Raw genomic sequence first — 20,925 nt, 5'->3', positions numbered from 1 at the left:
TCTGTCTGTCTGTCTCTCCCCCTCTCTCTTTCTCCCTCCCTCTCTATGTCTCTCTCTCTCTCAAACCCAACCGGTCAAAGCAGATGACCGCCCACCTAGAGTCTGGTTCTGCTCGAGGTTTCTGCCTCGTAAAAGGAAGTTTTTCCTTGCCACTGTCGCCAGAGTGCTTGCTCATGGTGGGAACTGTTGGGTCTCTGTAATAACATTATAAAGAGTCGGTCTAGACCTACTCTATTTGTAAAGTGTCATGAGATGACTTTTGTTGTGATTTGGCGCTATATAAATAAAATTGAATTGAATTGAATTGAATTATGTTTTCAAATCTGATACAGTACTTTTTCGACCGGCTCAACAGTTCTCATTCACTTTAGCTTTCATACTAGTATCCTAAAAAGATAAACATTGCAAAGCTACATCTTTAGCTTGACTCTGTACCTCCAGTACTACTTCTTCCATGGATGATACAAAATTATTTAAAGTAGCCTGGCCTACACCAGTAACCTGAAACGGTGCAATAGCAGATGCACACATATCACAAGTACTCATGTTGGATACTGGCAGGACTTGGAAGCTACTGGCAGCTTCTTCAAAATCTTGTGAGCATTACCTGCAATACTGTCTACATTATCATCATCAGTATATCATCAGTTTCGACTCCATGCCCAATTTGCTCACTTGCTTGCTTGCACCCCCCCCCCCCTTTTTTTTTTCACTGCAGGGTTTTTTTGGGTAACTCTCTCTCACATTACTTGCAAATTATATATTGTATCTTTTTTTCATTTTGTGTGAATGAATGAAATGAAACATTTTTAATACATAAAATAATTGTACAATAATTGTTTTGCTTTTACTTTGAAAACTGTACAACAAACTTTCTGACTTTTATTTGAAATTTAACAACCATCTTGTTTCAGCAGGATTCACACTGCACAAAGCCACACTTTGGAAGCTTGAATTAGCAATGTAGTGACACCCTAAGTGTGTTGTCCTGGTTATACTGTGATGCACAATAAAACTAGGGCAACATATTGTTTTTGGGACATTTTGTGCAATTTTCTACTTTCTCAGGATTTTTCCATTGATGGAACACTGCTTTGAAGAATTCCAGGTTGTCCAGGATGCACAAGAAATTTCCTATGAAAATTAATGGAGATACCTGAATTATAGCACAAGAAATGCATTTTGACAGCAGGGTTTAGGACTTCTATTGTCCTACAGCAATAAATGATGTAATACACAAAATAAAAAACATAATATCTGTATTGATGTAACCAGTGAATTCATAAATTTGCAATGACTTAATTTATCAGCAGATGGCCCTCCACGCTCGCCTTTTACATTTAAGAGTAACTCGTGCCCTGAGTTGAATTTTTGACACATTCATATTTTTAAATCAGCTGTAACTTTTATTTAGGGTCTAATCCCATTTCAAGGGAAACAAAGTAGTATTACATCACTGATAATATTAAAGTTTACTTAAACTTATTATCATGTGCAACCGTCAGTTTGCTTAAGTTTGGGTTGAGGGGTTAATCCCTTAATTTATTTTTAAAAGGCAAGGAGAAGTGAAATTAGATGGTTGAACTACTCCTACTTTATTTTGAGGTGTTACCTGAGCCGACATTTTAGGCAACCGGGAACCAGGTTCCATCTTGACGCTTTGTCAAATTCTAGTACACTGCAAGAAATAGCAGTGAATTTCAACAATCAGTTCATTTTAGTGGCTCATGAGTCTGAGCGAATGACATAATGGCTTGTGCAGCAGAATGAGATGTCTGTTTTCTCTCATACAAATCAGCTTATTCCATAAATGATGCCAAATTAAGGAGCTTTTTTTCTTACAGGTGGAGGTACCTCCTTTATTTCAAATCGGAGAGTATTGTTTCAGGGAAAAAAAGTATTACAAGGAACTGAATTGGGAGAAAAGTGGATTTTTTTTTCACTCATCTGACAGCGCCTCCAGGCTTCTCGATGAAAAATCACTCTTTCAAACTCTGAACAAATGTCTGGTTAATGTGGATATCTTTTACAGTGGGGAACAGGAACTCTTGGCTTGTGTTGAAGAAGCGAAAGTAAAACTAAAAACCCCTGAAAAGCGCTGACACATAGCCTGACAGAGCTTTTGTTGAAAGGGTTTATCTTCAGCTCTCCGCTTCATTTTCATCTTTTCTGTCTTCACACTGAAGATGCTCCACAGCTTGAAGCCCTGTGAGCTGCAGACTGGAGGTTTCTGCTTTGAAAACAGCCGCAGGTAAAGAAACACTGCATCTATCGTTACTGAGGCTAAAATGGTGCGCAGGAGGAAATACTATAATGTTCATAGAAGGGTGTTGTGCGGTGTATTTCGTGCTCCCTACTGAGTTTCTAACGTTTAGTTATCATTCTCTTTCTCTCTCTCTCCTGTAGCAACCTCATTGTCACCACGGCATGTTTGTGATGTTCCTGTAGGGACTTTTAAGAGACACCATCGCGTTCATATAGGACTGCTACTTCATTTATTTATTTATTGGGATAAAATATGTCATATTTAAATATATTGAGTACAAGACATACTACAACCTATGGAAGCGTATTGCGGCCATGCCAGAAATGAAACAGATCAGGGTCACGTTATAACGTGAAAAGTTAATTGTTATAACAATGTGTTGTTATCACGTGAAGCGTGTGCGGAGAACGGATAAATTGAGGAATATGGCTCATTTACACGATTTGATTACACCAAACTGGTATAAACTGGGGAGGAAAAGACAGTTTTAAGGTTTCGGTACAGGGGTGTTTTTATTTTGTGCAACTTTATACCTTATACCTCAACTTAAGTGTTACTTCACTACATTTATCACTGAAAATGTTTTTTTCATACAACATATTTAATCTCATAAAATATAATGAATTAATGTTGACAGAAGACACAGACAGTAGTTATTTGACTATAAAATTACATATAATTTATAAAATTACGCATACAGTATGTTCCCATATATGAGTTGAGTTTGAATACAGATTGAAAACAACCATTTTGTGTGTGTCAATTGAAAAGAAACTAGGTCTGTTTAACTGTAGCAGCAATAATTCTGATTTATTTGCTATCTAATATTAGTCATTGAATTAAAAAGTATATCACTCAAGCACACAAATCTGAATTATTTTGTGCACATAGCCCTGTCTTCCCTTGTGGTATTGTGTCACTGCAATATACCTTTGACACTTCTATACATGCAGTATTGGGCAGTATACAGAGTAGGAGATGTATGGCAGAATAATAGGAGATAGGGGGGTTGCAGTGAATAAATACTGTCTCTGTCTTTCTGTCTGTCTCATGCTCATTCATCATTTCCAGGAATGCATTGTTGGAGTCCAGTTTGTCAGAGCTCGGCTACAAAACTCCCAATGCCAGAAAGACAGGGACCACCATCGCTGGGATTGTTTACAAGGTGAGGATCTGCCTTCAGTGTTTTTACTGAGAGACACATACAGACTGGCAGAAACCACTTTGCTTAAAGGTTATTTCAAGAGCATTGCTTTAAATTTATATCTGTACATAAAAAGTAGCCACCTAACTTCCTGGTTGGCACATGTTGGCACTGTAATAAACCTGGTAGCTGTTCTTGACATCAGGTGTGGTGAGTATATCCTGTCCTTGTCCGTCAGGATGGAGTGATCCTGGGAGCAGACACCAGGGCTACAGACGACATGGTGGTGGCTGACAAAAACTGCATGAAGATTCACTACATCGCTCCTAAGATCTAGTGAGTAAAACCAGAGTTTACTTAGCGATTCCACAGCAGGACAACCCTAGCTGTGTCCTCACTCATATTTCCACTTCCAACTCTTTCTTTACAGTATTTCACAGTATGACTTTTTGCATTAGTATGACTTTTATTTTTTATATTGGTTCAAGGTGTTTGTATTGCATATATGGACATTTGTATGGGTTAAACATAAAAATCCAAATTCTCTTGATCTTCACCCTGTCACCTTTAGGATTGGTTTAGAAATTTTACTTTTGACATACAAGGCTTTATGTGGTCAGTAGTCTCAGGTCTTTAGATCTGAAACTGCTGGCTGTATCAAGATTAAGGCTGGAAACTAAAGGTGCTTGTTCTTTTGCTGTTGTTAATTCTCGCCTTTAAAACAGCCACCCTCAAAGTCTCAATTAGCCCCATTTTAACTGGACTATTTACAGGGCAGGGCGAGGCAGCTGTAGCTCAATTGGTACATCAGGTTGGCCATTACTTTGGTGATTTGGTGATTCAGTCCCCACCTCCTCCTGTGCTTGTCCTTGAGAAAGACACAGACCCTCAAATTTCTTTCAGTATCTGCATATATGTCCCTTTGGACAAAAAGCATCTGCTGAATGTAATGTAATGTATTCACCTTTCTTTAGCCATATAATAGTAATACACAAATGTTTTTCCATTCTATCTATTTTCATTCATGAACCCCATGAGACAATAAAGGCAAGTGGTCTACTTTTACTGAATATTGAGCAAAATTAGGATATTTTATGCCATTATTGTGAATACCTGTCCTTGAGCAAGACACTGAACCCTAAGTTGCTCCCGATGGAGACCAGCACCTTGCATGGCAGCTCAGTCGACATTGGTGTGTGAATGTGTGAGTGAATGGGTGAATGAGACTTAGCTGTAAAGCGCTTTGGGAACCGTGAAGGTTGAAAAGCGCTATATAAGTGAGATCATTTACCATTTACCATTTATCTCACACAGAGTTGGTTTCTAAATGTAAAACAAATAGCTTTATGCCTCTAAGACCAAGCAAAACTACTTCAGCCATGTATATGAAACTGTCCATGGTTTGACTCGTTAAATGATGTCCTGTATGTTCTGTAGCTGCTGTGGAGCCGGCGTGGCTGCAGACGCAGAGATCACCACACAAATCATAGCGTCCAATGTGGAACTGCACACGCTCAACACTGGGCGACCCCCCCTCGTTGCCATGGTAACTCGACAGCTGAAACAGATGCTGTTCAGGTGAGGGTAACAGAGATATAAAGGATACAAAACCTAAATTACTGATTTCTTCTCATCTAATTTTCGTATATCCTAATGGCCTATTTTCTCTTGTTTTCTTGGGTTTCTTTGCTTGTAAACAGCAACACACATCCAGGCAGACTTGTTCCTTATTCCTCCCACTGAAAGAGAGACAGCAGCAGGTTTTAATGATGTCTGTCTGATCTCTCAGGTACCAAGGTCACATCGGTTCATCTCTGATTGTTGGAGGAGTCGATGTGACTGGAGCTCACCTGTACAGTGTTTACCCACACGGCTCCTACGACAAACTGCCTTTCCTCACTATGGGTACGTGTTTATTTATATTTGTGTTTAATGTACTGTATACATCTGTATGTGGTGACCAGGCTGGGCAGATTGTAAAGAAAAACCCTCTCAGTTCAACATCAAGGGTCAAGTTTATTTGTAAATTCGAATGAATGAATATAGTTTTCTAATGTTTGATTCTGGTTTCAGGCTCCGGAGCTGCAGCTGCTGTCTCTGTATTTGAGGACAGATTCAAACCAAACATGGAGGTGAGATTCTCTCCTTTCCTTTCACGGCAGGGGTAATCAAATATAAAATGTGATGTCTATTGAAATAAAGAAAGGAGAATAGAGTGTATACTGAAGGCATGTTATTATGGAGATGTATGGGAAAGTCTGCTTTGTAAATATATACCAACAAGGATACAAAAACAAGACAAAGAAGCCAAAAGTCCAAAAGAAAAAGGTCAAAAGTAGAATAAACAACCACTAAATACAAGAATGCAGAAAATAAAAATACCAACCCAACCATGCTGATTTTCATTGTTCTCCAAAAGCTCAGTGTTCAGGTTTATATTCTCTGGACGCTGTTTTCAAAAAGCTGTGCTTTCTAGTGTAAAAATGCTAGCTTAGTGTGGACACAAGGCAAAAATGAATACAAGAAAGTAGTTGCAGTTAATCATACAATTTAGAGTCTTTTTGTTTTGCTGTATTAAGGTTGTAATACTTCCATCACAATCATTGGCGATGTATAGTTGGCTTGGTAATGTATAAAAGACGTGAGCCGGTGGGGACGGTAAGAGCTTTTGTTGGATTTCAAACATGTAAGGCTTAATTGCAGGACAAACCACTGTATCAATCTTTAAAATGAAACTGCACAAAAGAAGCACTTGCTTGTACATTTTTGTCCTGCCCTCTCATATGGCCTCCAGAGGTGGATTGCATCTCTAGTTGTTAGTCAGTGTACAGTAGGTCTACCTACTCAATCCTGTCCTCTTCTTCCTCCATCTCTTCTATTAATCAGCCTAATAAGTTTTTCTCCACCTCCTCTCTCCCTTTCAGCTGGAGGAGGCGAAGGAGCTTGTGCGAGACGCCATTGCTGCAGGGATTTTCTGTGACCTGGGTTCAGGCAGCAACGTGGACTTGTGTGTTATCACCGAGGCTGGAGTGGAATACCTGCGAGGCTACGACAAGCCCACAACGAAGGGCAAAAGGTGAGCCATTATATGCGTACGTCTTTATCAGAGGAGAACCTGTCATGTGTCTTCCAGTTCCTCTCCCTTTAATGTGTTAAAAATAAGCCCCTTAATGTCATCTCAACAAGGGTGAAAAAAAGGGTGAATGTGACTCCTTACTCCTGTAAGCAAAACAAATGAGACATTTTCTCCTCCTTGTCTGTCTTTTTTCCAGAGAGGGACAGTACAGATATAAGCGTGGCACCACAGCCGTCCTGACCAAAACTGTGACCCCGCTCTCTCTGGATGTGGTCGATGAATCTGTTCAGATCATGGACACTGAATAAAATACAATAAAATGCTCCTACTGGAGTATCTATTCTGTATGTACTAATACATCAGTGTGCTAAATAAGTAATACGAGTGTGGTCAAATGATTTAGAACAGGTTGTTTAATATCTCTAAAGCATCATTGACTGTACATGTCATCAAGTGTTTTGTAATAAAAGCTTCGTTTGTTAAATGATCAGTGCCTGCAAGTTAGTAGGTGACTGCACTTGAAGGGCTGGAAGTAGTTTTACTGCAGCTTGTATGCAGCTTCTTTTTCTTACTAAACCCTTGTCTTCTTTTGAGCAAACATTCACATGTTCGCAGCAGTACAGCTTGCAGTCAAATATGGGTTGTTTTTTTATGTTCAATTAGTAAAAATCAGCTGTGGCAGTTATTACCTCTCTTAATCACTGCAACATAACAGGAATTCAAAAACTATGCTGTTTTGTCTTACAGGAAAATGGCTAGATCTGATATATTAATTATTCAATTTTCAATTCAATTTTATTTACATAGCGCCAAATCACAACAAAACTCATCTCATGACACTTTACAAACAGAGCAGGTCTAGACCGACTCTTTATAATGTTATTACAGAGACCCAACAGTTCCCACCATGAGCAAGCACTCTGGCGACAGTGGCAAGGAAAAACTTCCTTTTAAGAGGCAGAAACCTCGAGCAGAACCAGACTCTAGGTGGGCGGTCAACTCCTTTGACCAGTTGGGTTTGAGAGAGAGAGAGAGAGAGAGGGAGAGACATAGGGAGGGAGGGAGAAAGAGAGAGGGGGAGAGACAGACAGACAGACAGAAAGAGAGATAGACGTAGAGACACAGATAGACAGGCAGACAGACAGACAGGCAGAGATGTATGGCAGCACTAGCAGTAGAAATAGCAGCTATAATTATAATAATAATGGAAATATTACTGATAATAATAGTTACATCTGTAATAATAGCTGAGATTAATAATAGCAATAACAGCTTTAATAGTAACAGAACTACGACTAAACATAATAACTGTAGTGATGAGTCAGGCAGGCCCATGGCAGCAGCACCCAGGTGTACCAGGACCACGATCCACAGGAACCTGCGAGACGAGAAAGCACAAAGAAACTCCGGGGAAGATATAAAGTTAGTAACATGCATTGGACTGTGATGAATTTGTAAAGATGAAGAGGGAGAGGAGATTATATTGCTAAAAATATATGGCTTTTTAAACAGACTTCCAATCATCTTCCTTCTGTGTCCATCCAGCTTCACGGTGCGTTTCTTTCTCTACGAGTAGAGCGCGGTTTATCCAAACACCTTCACTGAACACTGTGATCTGTATTTTGTAGCTCACGTTCCCACCCATAAAGCGAGTACAGATACCTCTCACCAAGCGTTCCCAAATAATTTGCTCCGCCCACTTCTTCCAAGCTGATTGGTCGAGCCGGTGAAGAGGCGTCGTTTGAATTTCATTTGGACGCTGTTGTGTGTGGTGACTGCTCGACGGAGATCAACCAGTCAGTTCGGTTTCCAGTATTTTAAAAAACATTGAATACGAGAATATCGTTGAACTCGGCAGGTACGTTTATAGTTTCTTTATTGGGTTAAGAAACGTATAAAACGAGGGAGTTGATATGACGTTGTGAACGTAAAATGGCACCTGCTTGACTAGGGAGCCAACCCTAATTTGCTAGTACAGTACAGTAACATAAAGTAACGTTTGCTCTATTTGTGACCTCGGCGCTCCGTAAGTTACGAACGCGACTCATAACATATACGTCATACATCATCATACATAACGAGACTTTTCAGCGCAAACCGTATGGGGGAAATACAAGCGCTATCTTTTAATATTTGTACCTGTTGCCAGCGGTTCACATCTTTAAATGTATTTTCGTGATATAGCTAGCAAATGTTTGCTGTCTGCCCAGGAGATCTCCAACGATGCCACACTTTTACTTATGTTGTTTTCAGTGTTGAGAATTAGATCACATGTGGAGGTATAGAGAGCACAAAACAAATTCTGAGCGCTACTCAGTCCGCAGGTCAAAATTTGAGAGCGATCAGCACGGATTCATAAGAGGAGGATCAGATTGCAGATGATCTGCTTTCACTATTTTCTCCAGCTGTTTTGGCTCCTGAGCATTCAGATCGCAAGCGGTCACTTGCCAACCAATTTTGACTAGCAAACTGCAACACGACACACCCACATCCGGACTTGAGGGGTCATGTCTTTTACTCCTGTAAGCAAAACAAATGAGACATTTTCTCCTCCTAGTTTGTTTGCACAGCACCACAGCCGTCCTGACCAAACTTGTGACCCCGCTCTCTCTGGCGTGTGGATCTGCACTGCAGATTTAAGTTCAGCCAAATTCTGGTGATCCAACTGATCCCCTTATTACTTAGTATATTCATAGTCATGTCTGACTTGCACCACACCGCCATTCTGAATGTAGCTACAGCCCATGATAATGTTGTTGTTATTGTAACAATTTGGGTTTTTTTTTAATCCCAGATGGAGTCGGATTAGATCACGTTAACCCTGCCACCCCATATCAGGACATTAGATATCTGTGGGCAGCATTAGGTTTCTGTTGAAATTATTTTAAAAAATGGCGGTTAAAAGAAACAAGAAAACCGATATCTGAGGCCTGTGCCATGAAGCAAGTTCAACATACCCAGGATATTTTATGGTTACCTGGTTTCACTAAGCCTAACAACCACAATCATGCTAAGCGGTCACACTACGGGGTTATCAACTCAGTAAGTCAACCCAGGTTTTTATCAATCTAGCCATGAGTGCATTCACATAAAAAGGACAGTGTTTGCAGCATCTGGCCAATCACAAACATGGGCAACATCTACTTGCAGCATAGTGGCATATTTTACAACCAAAGAGCAACCATTAAACCCACAGGTTGCGAATTTACTTGTGGTGGGTGGCGCGGTGTGTGACGGCACAGAGTTGTGATGGGCGGATTCAGTAGTTAACTAGTCAAACAAAGGTTTATGAATAACTCAGAGGTGTAACCTTAGCTAGCTGTTATATTAGCTAGCAAGCTAACTTGTCGATACATGATTCATTTTGCACTGACCGTTCAATTCTGTGTCAAGGCTAACATTACTAGCTAGCTACTCCAACTACCCTCATAAGTTAAAATAAGATGTGTAACATTAACACGTTAAGTACAACAAGGCATTCTTTTTTAGGCATCCAATGCTAGAGGTGTACTGGTACACAGAATTTACGGTTCAGAATGAACCTCGGGTCACGGTTTGTTTTATTTTATTTTTTTTAAAGAGGACCTATTATGCTTTTCCTTATTTTCTGTCATATACACAGTGTTACAATGTTGGATATTCCTATTAAACGTTACCAAAGTTGCCAAATAATGAGGAAAACGTATGTAAAAGTAATCCCTGTGAGCCAAAAGCTCAGTCTTCAGACTGCTCAGCTTTTCGTGTCTACTTTCATGAGGCTTATTATCTGCTCAGGGCACAGCAGTGACAGCACGCCCACAAAGAAGGAAAAAAAGGAAAAAAAGCACGCCCACGAAGTAGAGGGACGTGCTCATCCACCCCGAGATATTCGGCTGCTCTGCTCAGGACTGCTCTTTACTACTACTCAGGTTGTTCAGTATGTCTCACAGAAAGCTGGACAGATGGCTTTACTTGTTGCTAAAGTAATCGTTAACTACTGCTAACTGTAGCTGCCGTTCGCAAGTTAGCTGTGCATCTAGCATTCCTCTTAGCCATAGATATATATCTATATCTATACTCTTAGTTAGCTGACTCTAACCATCTGACTCTCTGAGCCCGGGCCTGAAAACCTCCTCCTCCCAGTGGTCCAAAGTTTCAATGCTGGCAGTGTAAACACCAACACTCCCCTGGTGCTCAGAGCTAACTGAGTTAACAGCAGCTACAGTTAGCAGCAGTTAGCAGTTACTTTATAAAGCATTCTGTCCATCAGGAAAATCACCAAGAGTTGAGGCAGAGTAGTCGGAGAACATCAGAGGGAAAACCAGAAAACGTTTTCTCCATAAAATCATCGAGTTTCACCAAAATCAGTGAATAAAGTTGTGTGTTTTGTACAGTAATCAGTGAGGCCTTGAAGAGACAGGCGCTCAAACGGCTTGTGTCAGACAGAGGGTGAACTGATGTATGTATGAAGGGCCAGAATAAGATGAATAAGGACTTATTTGATCTGTGAATCATGCAAAGCTTCTCTAGTGGTGTTCCAGAATAAAGATATAGAGCTGGAAATGAGCATAATACCTCCTCTTTAAGATAATTTTTTGGGCTTTTGCCTTTAATGGATAGGTACAGATGAGAGAGACGGGAAAGGTGGGAGCTAGAGAGGTGATGTCGTGCAGCAAAGGGGCCTGGGTTCAATTCCAGCCTGGGTTGCTGCGATAAGGACTCCGCCCCACAGGTTGTTATGTTTACATTTTTTTTTTTTTTTGAAAAATGTAAACATTCAACAGTGGCTCATAATTCTTACCATAACAGTTAATCCACTCAAATACTGACAAATTATATTATTGTCAATAAGAAAATATAAATAACACAAATGTCAGTGATGCTCCATCCAAGACTCTGACCTGTAATTCCTGAACAACTGCAGCTTGTGCTGGTTTATGCAGGGCAGGCATAACAAACTGACTAACATGCACAGTGAATGCACATTATAGTTTAGTAGGCATAACTGCCTAGATCTCCCATGTAGAAAAATGTTTTGTAACTTTTATAAGTTGTCTCCCAGGAGCAACATCATGGCTGTTTATACTATTTTTTAACTGTTAGTATTAATTGGTCAAAATTCTTATTGTTGGTTAATGGTTAATCATTAACATCCCTAGTGTGCAGCAGAAGTTACCGTGCCGATGTACACCAGTGAGAAGTGAACTACCATCATTAACATGAAAACCCAGGGTTAAACCTGAAGTTACCTGGCTAGCCTCAAATCCTGCTTCGTAGTACAGACCTCTGGTTCATAATATCACACTAGAATAATCAAAGTTAACACGGCCACTACAATTTGTAGCTAGTAACTACTTTTAAATTAATTTGACTCTCAAAGTTACTAAGCCATGGTGGCTTAAAAACCAGATCATTTTCCAAGAAATTGTGATTGTAGTCATTTATGTTGCATTCACATGGGGTCAGGCAGGTGGCAGACAGACAACACCATTTGGATGGCACAGGAAAAACAAACGAATAATACAGTGGAATAGCAGGACAACAAAATGAAGCAGGCATGACAATGTTCCTATGGTGATGTCGTATTGTTTACAAAGCATGGAATGTAATATATTAAATACAATTATTTCGTGTCTGTTATGTAATTATTCTAGTAATTGCAAATTAAAATTCATGTTAAAGGTCCCATATTGTAGAAAGTGAGATTTCTGTCTTTCGGTCTTTTTTTCATTATAAAGCGGGTCTAGGTGCTGTATAAATACTATACTATCAAAAACACTCCACAGAGTGTGCCTTTAAACGAGCCGTCAAGACTTCTGTGAGATTGTGATGTCACCGCACTTAGCCACGCCGCCAGCAGGTAATCTGGTCCATATTTACTTAAAATACCACATATGTATATTACATATTTTATTTACATGATGGTACCTCAGTAAACATTTTCCTAATGGCTTCATGGTCTCAATCACTAGTCTTCAATACAGCATGATGTTCATTTTGGAAGTGATGGTCCCATTTAGAGTAAAATAGATGATAAAGCAGGGTAAACTTTAGGGCATGGCTACCTTGTGATTCACAAGTCGCTACCATGGCTGCCTGTCAATCAGGATAGAGAAGTTTGGTTGTACTAAAAGACACTCTAGGAGTCAGCTGTTCATGTTTTCAGGTAAGTACATTTACAAGCTAACATTGTTAGCAGCTACTGCAGTCTCAGGATGAGAGATTTAGTTTAAATAATCGCTGGTGTCTGTATTTCTTAGGTATTACCAGCAAATGAGAAGAATTAATGGAATAAAATGTACCCATTTCCTATAAAGAGATAATCACTTTATGGTTTGCTTTTTGATTGATACAGCATGTAATGTCCTCGATCTTTCACAGTCAGACCTTGGCTGCAGTATTTTTCCCTCTTCTCGTCCTGACCTGTGTGTTGGAGGCGATGCGTCATGATACATCTGCCAGCCGCCGGAAGGCAAAAACCCCTCAACGTCGCCCCCCACAGCCGGCCCCAGGGACCTCCGGTTCAACACCCCGGTCCCCAAGACGGAGCAGAGTTTCAAGTGAGAGGGACTGAAGTAGTGGGGCTGACATTTGAGCTAATGATTATGTTCCAGTCACATAAATAAATCACTGCTTTTGTCAAAACTAAATATAAGTTTAAAAAAACCCAAAACAAGTTAGGGCATTTAACAAAACTATTATTTAAAACCATACTTTATAAGCCAAAACTAAATGAAATATTAAATATTCCCTCTGGTGAAGTAGAACATTTGACCTGTTTGTCATCTTCGTTCCTGTAGAGGAAAGCCTACCTGTCCTGCCATCACAGCAAACACAAACACTGTATCTGTTATCCAGGGCAGCCTCCTGTAACTCCCAAGAAGAGAAGGTTTCGACCAGGAACCAGGGCCTTAATGGAGATCCGCAAGTACCAGAAGAGCACCGACCTTCTGCTCAGGAAGGGACCCTTCTCTCGCCTGGTGAGTCAAACAGGGAGAAATCTTAAAATCATCTTCAACCTACTCCACTTTGAATTTCTTCTCCTTCTGCATACTTTCAGCTACAGACGACTTATGGACTATGGCTGTGTATTGCTTGCAGTTAGCGACCCATACTGATCCTCCCCTGCTGTTCTTCTTTTCCAAAATGTTCTGACTTCAACCCTTTTAACTTCCACTACTCTCACTTCTCATACATGAAAACATTGGCAAATTTGGATCATATAATTACTTAAGCAGTAGGACTTATAGTTTTTGAATGTTCTGCCTCAAGCCCCAAACATTTTTGCGATACAACTTAACAATTTCATTTTGGACTTCTGCTGTTTTTGTTTGAGTACTTCAGCAGGGCCCTCTGTGTACCATCACCGCTTGTGCCCAGCACCGTCTCTTTCTTTAACTGTTAACAACACTGATGATTTATTTGGCATTTCTGCTTTATTAGATAGGAAAGAGGGGGGTGGGGGATGACATGCAGCTAAGGGTTGGAATCGAACCCGGGCCTGCTGCGGTAAGGACTCAGTCTTAATGGTACGCGTGACAAAGGATTATATTGAAATGTGTTTCTGATAAACCCTCCTGGGTTCTCAAGTTGTATGTAATTCTCTCCATTACAGAGGTACTGTAAACCAGGTCAATCCATTCGTCAACAGTAGTAGTTTCTGTTTTCAGTAATTTCTTAGTAAGGGATTTCTTACAAGCCACCAATAATATTCTCAACAAATATTTATCCTTCTTCCTTCAGTTTAACCAGGTACATCATCTCAAAACTAAAAATTATTTTGTTTAGAAGGGCAGCCTCCAGGATGAATTTTAGTCCAAAATGGAGCCACAGAGGCACAACTCCAAATTGTATTCCCACAAGATCTCCAGCAGTCAGTCTGATTTGCATAAGACTTCTTTTTAGGCAGAGAAGGCAGCTCGCCACAGTTAATAATGAACTGAAAATATTTTTACACTTCTCATAATAACATTAAAGATCTGCTGCATCCGAGACACCAAGGCATTTTGAGGACACAACATTGTTTGAGGTAGTATCCACTGCAGTTATTCACTAGTCCAAATACAATCTTATCATTATCAATGTACAGCAGCAAACGGATAACGTTACTGTGTAACCTTCGTCTCTGCTTTCTCACAGCAGTAGGCTTTATTTTGTTCCCAGCCTTCATCCCCTCACGGAGAATGTCAGGTATTTTACTGTGTGAGAATATGGACTTGTATGCACTATTACGCAGAGGCCAGGCATGGAACCCTTATTGTTTCATCTCGTGAAGTGGGTGTGTGTTTGTGGTACTGGACAGACCCAGTGAGGTTATATATAGACTATATCCTGCTTTGCCCTTATCCCACTAGCGATAGTCTTAGAGAACAAAGCCTATAAGATGTAGAACGTTACAGTAGAACTTCATGTTCTATGAGTACAGGCATAGCCCTCTGAGCTCTGGGCCTCAACCATAGGAAAAGGCCCTGCAGCCAGCTGACTTCTTTTTAACTCTGGGGACAGGCAGGGGGCCTGTACTCTAAGAGCAGAGTACATGGGATGCAATATAAGGTTTAAGGTTTTTCATTTCCATCAAGCGATGTGGCATCCTTTCGTTCCTAACACATTACACAGTGTTTTTTTACACAGCATGATTTTTTTCCCATTGAGATCTGATGTGTTTTCAAAGTGTTCCTTTAATTTTTTTGAGCAGTGTATGTATATATATGCATATATGTATATATGTATATATGCATATATGCGTATGTATGTATGCGTATATATGTGTGTGTATATATATTAATTTGACGTTAGCAGCTGTTTGCACTCCTAAAAACTTCATGTCACAATTAAAGCAGTTGAATTGGATGTAGCCTACATTCAACAATAAAAACAAGTAATATCAAGGTGAAACGTTATTATGGAATGTGGCTAGAACAGCGCCTTACAAGGCACTACACAAAGTTTGGTTGCGCATTTGATCATCTTGAATATCTAATACAACTTACGAATACAAAAGGAACACTTACATCCCTAAATAAATCCCTGCTCCCTACTGTAACAAGCCAACCTGCGGTTCAGTGAAGTAAGCCTACTGTACATCCCATCATTACCCCACACGGGTAAGGGACCAGAGACAATTGATGCCAACACAAACATGGCCAACTCAAACATCCTGACTAAATATATACCTCTTAAAATCTGAAGTGCAGTTTAAGATCAGAAACACTAAACTACAAACTAATACAGATTTGATTTCAAGTTTCAAGAGCAGGAATTTAACAGGGTTTATGTGCGGTTTTGTAAATGAAATATATTCCATAATTTCCAGTGCTACAGTTTGGGAATGCACCCAAAGTCTGAAAAAGAAACAATTTCTGCTGCTACATATTTTTCTCTCATCTGTATGACTGCGGCCTTGGTTGATTTAAAAATCGTGGTTCCTCCTCTTGCTTCAGGTTCGTGAGGTATGCCAGAATTTTTCCAGAGAGGCTCTCCGGTGGCAGGTCTACGCTCTTCTGGCCCTGCAGGAGGTAAGCAGCTGCATCCACCACCAAAGTAACATGCTGTCATTCTTGGCAATTCAAAGGTTTCTTCTGGTCAGCATACTCAAAACACCTCAGACATGATTCATATTGGTGATTTTGGTGAAAAGTGTTCTTCAACTTGTAGAGTTGACAAATTATTAAAGCTGCATTATTTTTTTTTTCCTTTTTTGGGTTGCTTGGGGACAATGGACCAACCTGTGAAAAAAATTATATTACCATTATAGAAGTCATTAAGGGGAGCTTGTTAGCAAACAATTGCCCAACATTATTATACATTTGGAGTGGCATTTGGGTCCACCTGATGAATCTAAGTCCAGAATTCATTCTCCTTTTGAGCTCTGATGGAAATGCTCCACTATGTTCACCAGCTAGTCTCTAACTGTGTCTGCCTGCTGTTTGCCGCTGAGCAGATAGTGTAGGCTTTATCAGAGCTTTTTCACAGGAAACAGCTGCCTGCTGCTGCTGGAAGCACTGAAGACTGAACCACACAGGCAGGGGAACCACCGAATTGGATGACCCCTTTCACATTGCATATAGTTGTTTGACCCTTTGTTGTTATATAAATGTTGATTAGTCAGTGTTTCCCACAGGATTTTGCAAGACTGTGGTGGGTGGATGCATGCTTCCATACCTTTTAGTTAAATGCATCAATCTGGTGCACTTTGAGAGCAAAATTAAGAGGCTAGATTTATGAAGAACTGTGTGCACTGATAAACAATTTAATCAGAAACACATGGGTTGTATAGATATGAATGGTGATGACACGACAAAAGATTTTCATCATGAAACCGTGGTGTGCCGCCACAGTCTAGGTAATTCATGGGTAACACTGGATTAGTGAAGCTTTAATGTTTAAATCTAATAATTCTGTCTCTGGTGAAGTTTTTAGCTTCACTTGTCTCCGTTTCACAAAATGGTCATACCATATGGGATGCTAGGAAATATGCTAATAGACTTAATATTCTTGGATGAAATTTCCTAAAAATGTATATACTTTGATATGATCTGTGTGATGAATACAGTGTCTGGTGCTGTTTAACTCTTAAGTCATAAATCATGAATTTATTGTACATTGCGATGCTTATTTGAATTTAGAGTAGAAACTGACAGGCATGTAAACACACTGAGGGAACCCATAAACAAGCTACATTCACTGAAAATGTACAGTTTCTACAGTGAATGTAACTGACAGTCACTAATACACACTGAAGGAACCAATAAACAAGCTAAATTCACTGAAAATGTACATAGTTTCTACAGTGAATGTAACTAAGAACTTGTTTTGGTTTTAGACAGAATCTCGGAAAAATTGTGGGGAAAAGACAATTATCTTGTCATCACAATGAATTATAGAAAACAATGCCCTGGGTTTGGTCTTTAAATACTAATGGTTCATCAGAAATAAAATATCTAATTTCTTTGACCTAACTTCACCTGTTTTTCTTCCTCCCAGGCTGCAGAAGCGTTTCTCGTCATGTTATTCTCAGATGCCAATCTGTGTGCCATCCACGCCAAGCGAGTCACTGTGTTCCCCCGTGACATTCAGCTGGCCAGGAGGATCCGCGGGGTGGATAACCTCTAAAAACACTGCAGTCCAGGGTGGACACGCGAATACCAGCAACAGGAATGACACTCAGACATTCTTTACACTTCAGTGTGTTCTGATACTGCCTTTAATTAGTTTTTATACCTGTTTTAGAAGTTTTCTGATTTTGTTTGTGCTTTAAGCATTTGTTATCATTTGTCTTGGCAGATCGTCACAGGTTTTATGAAAAGGTAACCATTTTAAATTCAGGTCCTTTTTGAATTCGCTTCAAGTCACCTTTGACAGTTGGACTAATACTACCAAGAAAATAAATCTCAAAAATAATCTTTGTCAAGCAGCTGTATTTGAATGCATTGTTGAATCATTTTACTATACATAATAGATCTGCTGTGGTAGTGTGATTACTACTCTATGTTGTATTGACTTTGCTATATATTTGATGTGTACATATTGTTCCCCATTCTAGTAACCTTATTTTGTTAATAAACAGTAAGAATCTTTTCTATTACATGTCTTGTTTTGGTTTAGAAACAAGCCAAGATTTAATGTCATTATGTCTGTGTATGACGTTACCAGTCATGTTTTTTCAGTTAAACTGAAAAGTCACATAGAAAAAGACTGTTTCAAATGCAGCCATGCATAATCAACCCTAAACCTAAACTAAATTATAACTCATTTGAAAGCCTTGTCCTTAGCCTGGAAAACAGGTCCTTATTCAGAATTTTTATCTGAATTCTCAGTTTTTCAAACACAGGAACCTCAGAAACAAACAATGATTTCTTCATCTAAGCTATCAACCAATCTCTTAGACCACATCTCAACTAGGCTACTTAGTTAGCATTTCTTTACTAGATATGACCAATCTGTCTTTATTAACAGGCTATGTAACACAGTCCTTTAAAGTAGCTGTAATTCAACCACCGCTTAAAAAGCCCAATCTTGATCCAGAGGTTTTAGCAAACTATAGATACTATAGATTGAGAAAGCTGGTTTAACTTCTATTTATCAGGTCAATCTCAGTTTGTACATGTTAACAATGAATCCTCCATGCACGGCAATGTTTGTCACAGAGTTCCACAAGGTTCTGTGCTTGGAAAAATACTATTCACAAAATTCAAAGACTGCCTTTTGTCACCTATGTGACATTGCAATAATCAAGTACATCCTGTCTCAAACGCATAAAGAAAAATATGTCCATGCACATGTTACTTCTAGGCTGGATTATTGCAAAAACTTCAAAAGTAAAGCTCAGGCCACCAAAACGAGAGAAAATGTAATGGGGTGCCATCTGCGGGTGATTATTGACAGCTGCAGGTCTTTAGTTTAGGCCGCAGGTGTTGAGTGTCAACCGAGGATAGTTATTCACATTTAGATAGCAATGTTGGCTGCTGACGCTTGCTAAGGTGCTAATAGCATCTGCCTTTTTTTAAATCATTATCATCATTACAACATACCTTTGTGCAACAAAATCAAAACTTACATTTTTGTACTCCTTTTGCGTGTAGCAAAAAGCATTCTCTGCCTGAGCACGGTGCATGCCCGCTATCACAGTGTTCCTGATATTTTTAATTTCAAGCTATCCACACAAAGGACTCATCAAATGAATACTGGCATTCCACAGATTCCAGCAGTATAACTAAATGTAACAAATATTGATGAAGATGTAGGAGCAGCTACAGCAGAACAACATCAGTGGAGTCTGGAGGGGCCTTAAAACAGTACGTGAGGATACGGGACTGTGAGTCCGATATGATTCTCTGCAGCATGGGGGCCCCACAGAGAACGGTCCTGGCTCCCTTCCTCTTCACCCTCTACACTGCAGACTTCACACACAAATCAGCCAACTGCTACCTGCAAAAGTTCTCTGATGACTCTACAATTGTCGGCCTCATCACCGATGGGGACAACAGAGAATACAGGGAACTGACCCAGGACTTTGTGGACTGGTGCCGGCAGAACCGCCTCCACATCAATGCAGGGAAAACTAAAGAGATGGTGGTGGACTTCCACCGGTGCAAACACACCCCTCCCACACCAGTGAACATCCATGGAATGGACATTGAGGTGGTGAAATCTTACAAGTACCTGGGTGTTCACCTGAACAATAAACTGGACTGGACTGACGACACAATCGCACTGCACAAGAAGGGCCAGAGCAGACTCTATCTGCTCAGGAGACTCAGGTCTTTTGGAGTGCCAGTGGCACTCCTGAAGACCTTCTTTGACTCTGTGGTGGCATCAGCCATTTTTTATGGAGTGGTCTGCTGGTGCAGAAGCATCTCGGCTGCTGACAGGAAGAAACTAGACAGATTGATTAAGAAGGCTTGCTCTGTTCTGGGATGCCCCCTGGACTCAGTGGAAGTGGTGGGAGAAAGGCAAATGATGGCTAATCTATCATCCCTGAGGGAGAACATGTCCCACCCCATGCAGGACACTCTGGCAGCACTGGGCAGCTCCTTCAGTGACAGGCTGCTTCATCCGCAGTGTGTGAAGGAGAGGTACTGCAGGTCTTTCCTGCCTACTGCTGTCAGGCTTTACAATCAGCACTGCTCACAGTAGACCACACACCGAAATGGACAATCCACTGTAATACAAAACAATATTTTTAAATGTATAACAAATGGTGCAAAATCTACATCTCTCTATGTGCAATACAGTGTAATTCCTTTACCTTTCTTTTTTTTTGCTTTGTGAAGTGGCTCAAAAGGAGATGAAGTAAGACCATGCAGAATCATACATTTTTAATGTGAATTTGGCTAAGCCACATTGCATATAATGATCAACAGAGAGTATATAGGTTTGCAGGGTTGAGTTTAATCTAACACAATTTGAATGAATGCAGGTCAGACTGGATGGCGCTGCCTCTGGGCACAGTTGGTGAAATTTCAGAAATTCAAAATGGGACGAAGAGCCAGCAATATTATTATCCAAGCCTGGAATATGAGCTGCTCGAATAATGAAGTTTTGTCTCACACTGCTGGTATGAAATGTTGTACTGGTAGGCTTGATGTGCTGAGACACCCTAAGCCTGTTTGGTCCCATGTGGCTCATACCACATGGGACTGTAAATCATACATGATGATGTACACAAGGAGATGGTGTGTCTGAATCTTCTGCCACCTAGACAATCTACCAACATTGCAACATGGAACATCAGGAACATGTATACAGGAGAAAAGTTCAATGAACACAGATGATCATCTAAGTAAGTAATGTAACCAAAGAGTGCCCTTTGTTAATGATAATGTCAGAGGCTTGACCGAGTGAGGTCACTTCAGCCGTGTGCCAAGATCATCTCCATCGTAACATGGTGGAATCCAGTCTGGGATGGAGTAGAGTTCAAGCGTGTACAGCATTAACAATGACCTTAGTGCATTGTTTACG

At 40.1% G+C, this 20,925-nt stretch overlaps 2 protein-coding genes across 2 annotated transcripts; both read left to right on the top strand.

Annotated features, from left to right (window-relative positions):
- The first annotated feature begins 2,084 nt into the window (after positions 1–2,084).
- Positions 2,085–6,973, top strand: psmb10 (proteasome 20S subunit beta 10). Its single transcript, XM_070924098.1, has 8 exons — positions 2,085–2,251; positions 3,338–3,431; positions 3,649–3,746; positions 4,848–4,988; positions 5,200–5,315; positions 5,484–5,542; positions 6,335–6,486; positions 6,683–6,973. Exons 1-8 carry the CDS (start codon positions 2,187–2,189, stop codon positions 6,792–6,794), a joined length of 837 nt encoding a protein of 278 aa, XP_070780199.1. The 5' UTR covers positions 2,085–2,186; the 3' UTR covers positions 6,795–6,973.
- Positions 6,974–8,304: 1,331 nt separating this feature from the next.
- On the top strand, positions 8,305–17,963 carry LOC139301353 (histone H3-like centromeric protein A). The gene is made up of 5 exons (XM_070924719.1): positions 8,305–8,344; positions 12,847–13,025; positions 13,324–13,445; positions 15,906–15,980; positions 17,449–17,963. Exons 2-5 carry the CDS (start codon positions 12,905–12,907, stop codon positions 17,575–17,577), a joined length of 447 nt encoding a protein of 148 aa, XP_070780820.1. The 5' UTR covers positions 8,305–8,344; positions 12,847–12,904; the 3' UTR covers positions 17,578–17,963.
- The last annotated feature ends 2,962 nt before the right edge of the window (positions 17,964–20,925 follow it).

This window comes from Enoplosus armatus, chromosome 18 (assembly GCF_043641665.1).
Source record: "Enoplosus armatus isolate fEnoArm2 chromosome 18, fEnoArm2.hap1, whole genome shotgun sequence".
In the NCBI taxonomy this organism is placed as follows: domain Eukaryota; kingdom Metazoa; phylum Chordata; class Actinopteri; order Centrarchiformes; family Enoplosidae; genus Enoplosus; species Enoplosus armatus.
This window is presented reverse-complemented; position numbering and strand designations above follow the sequence as displayed.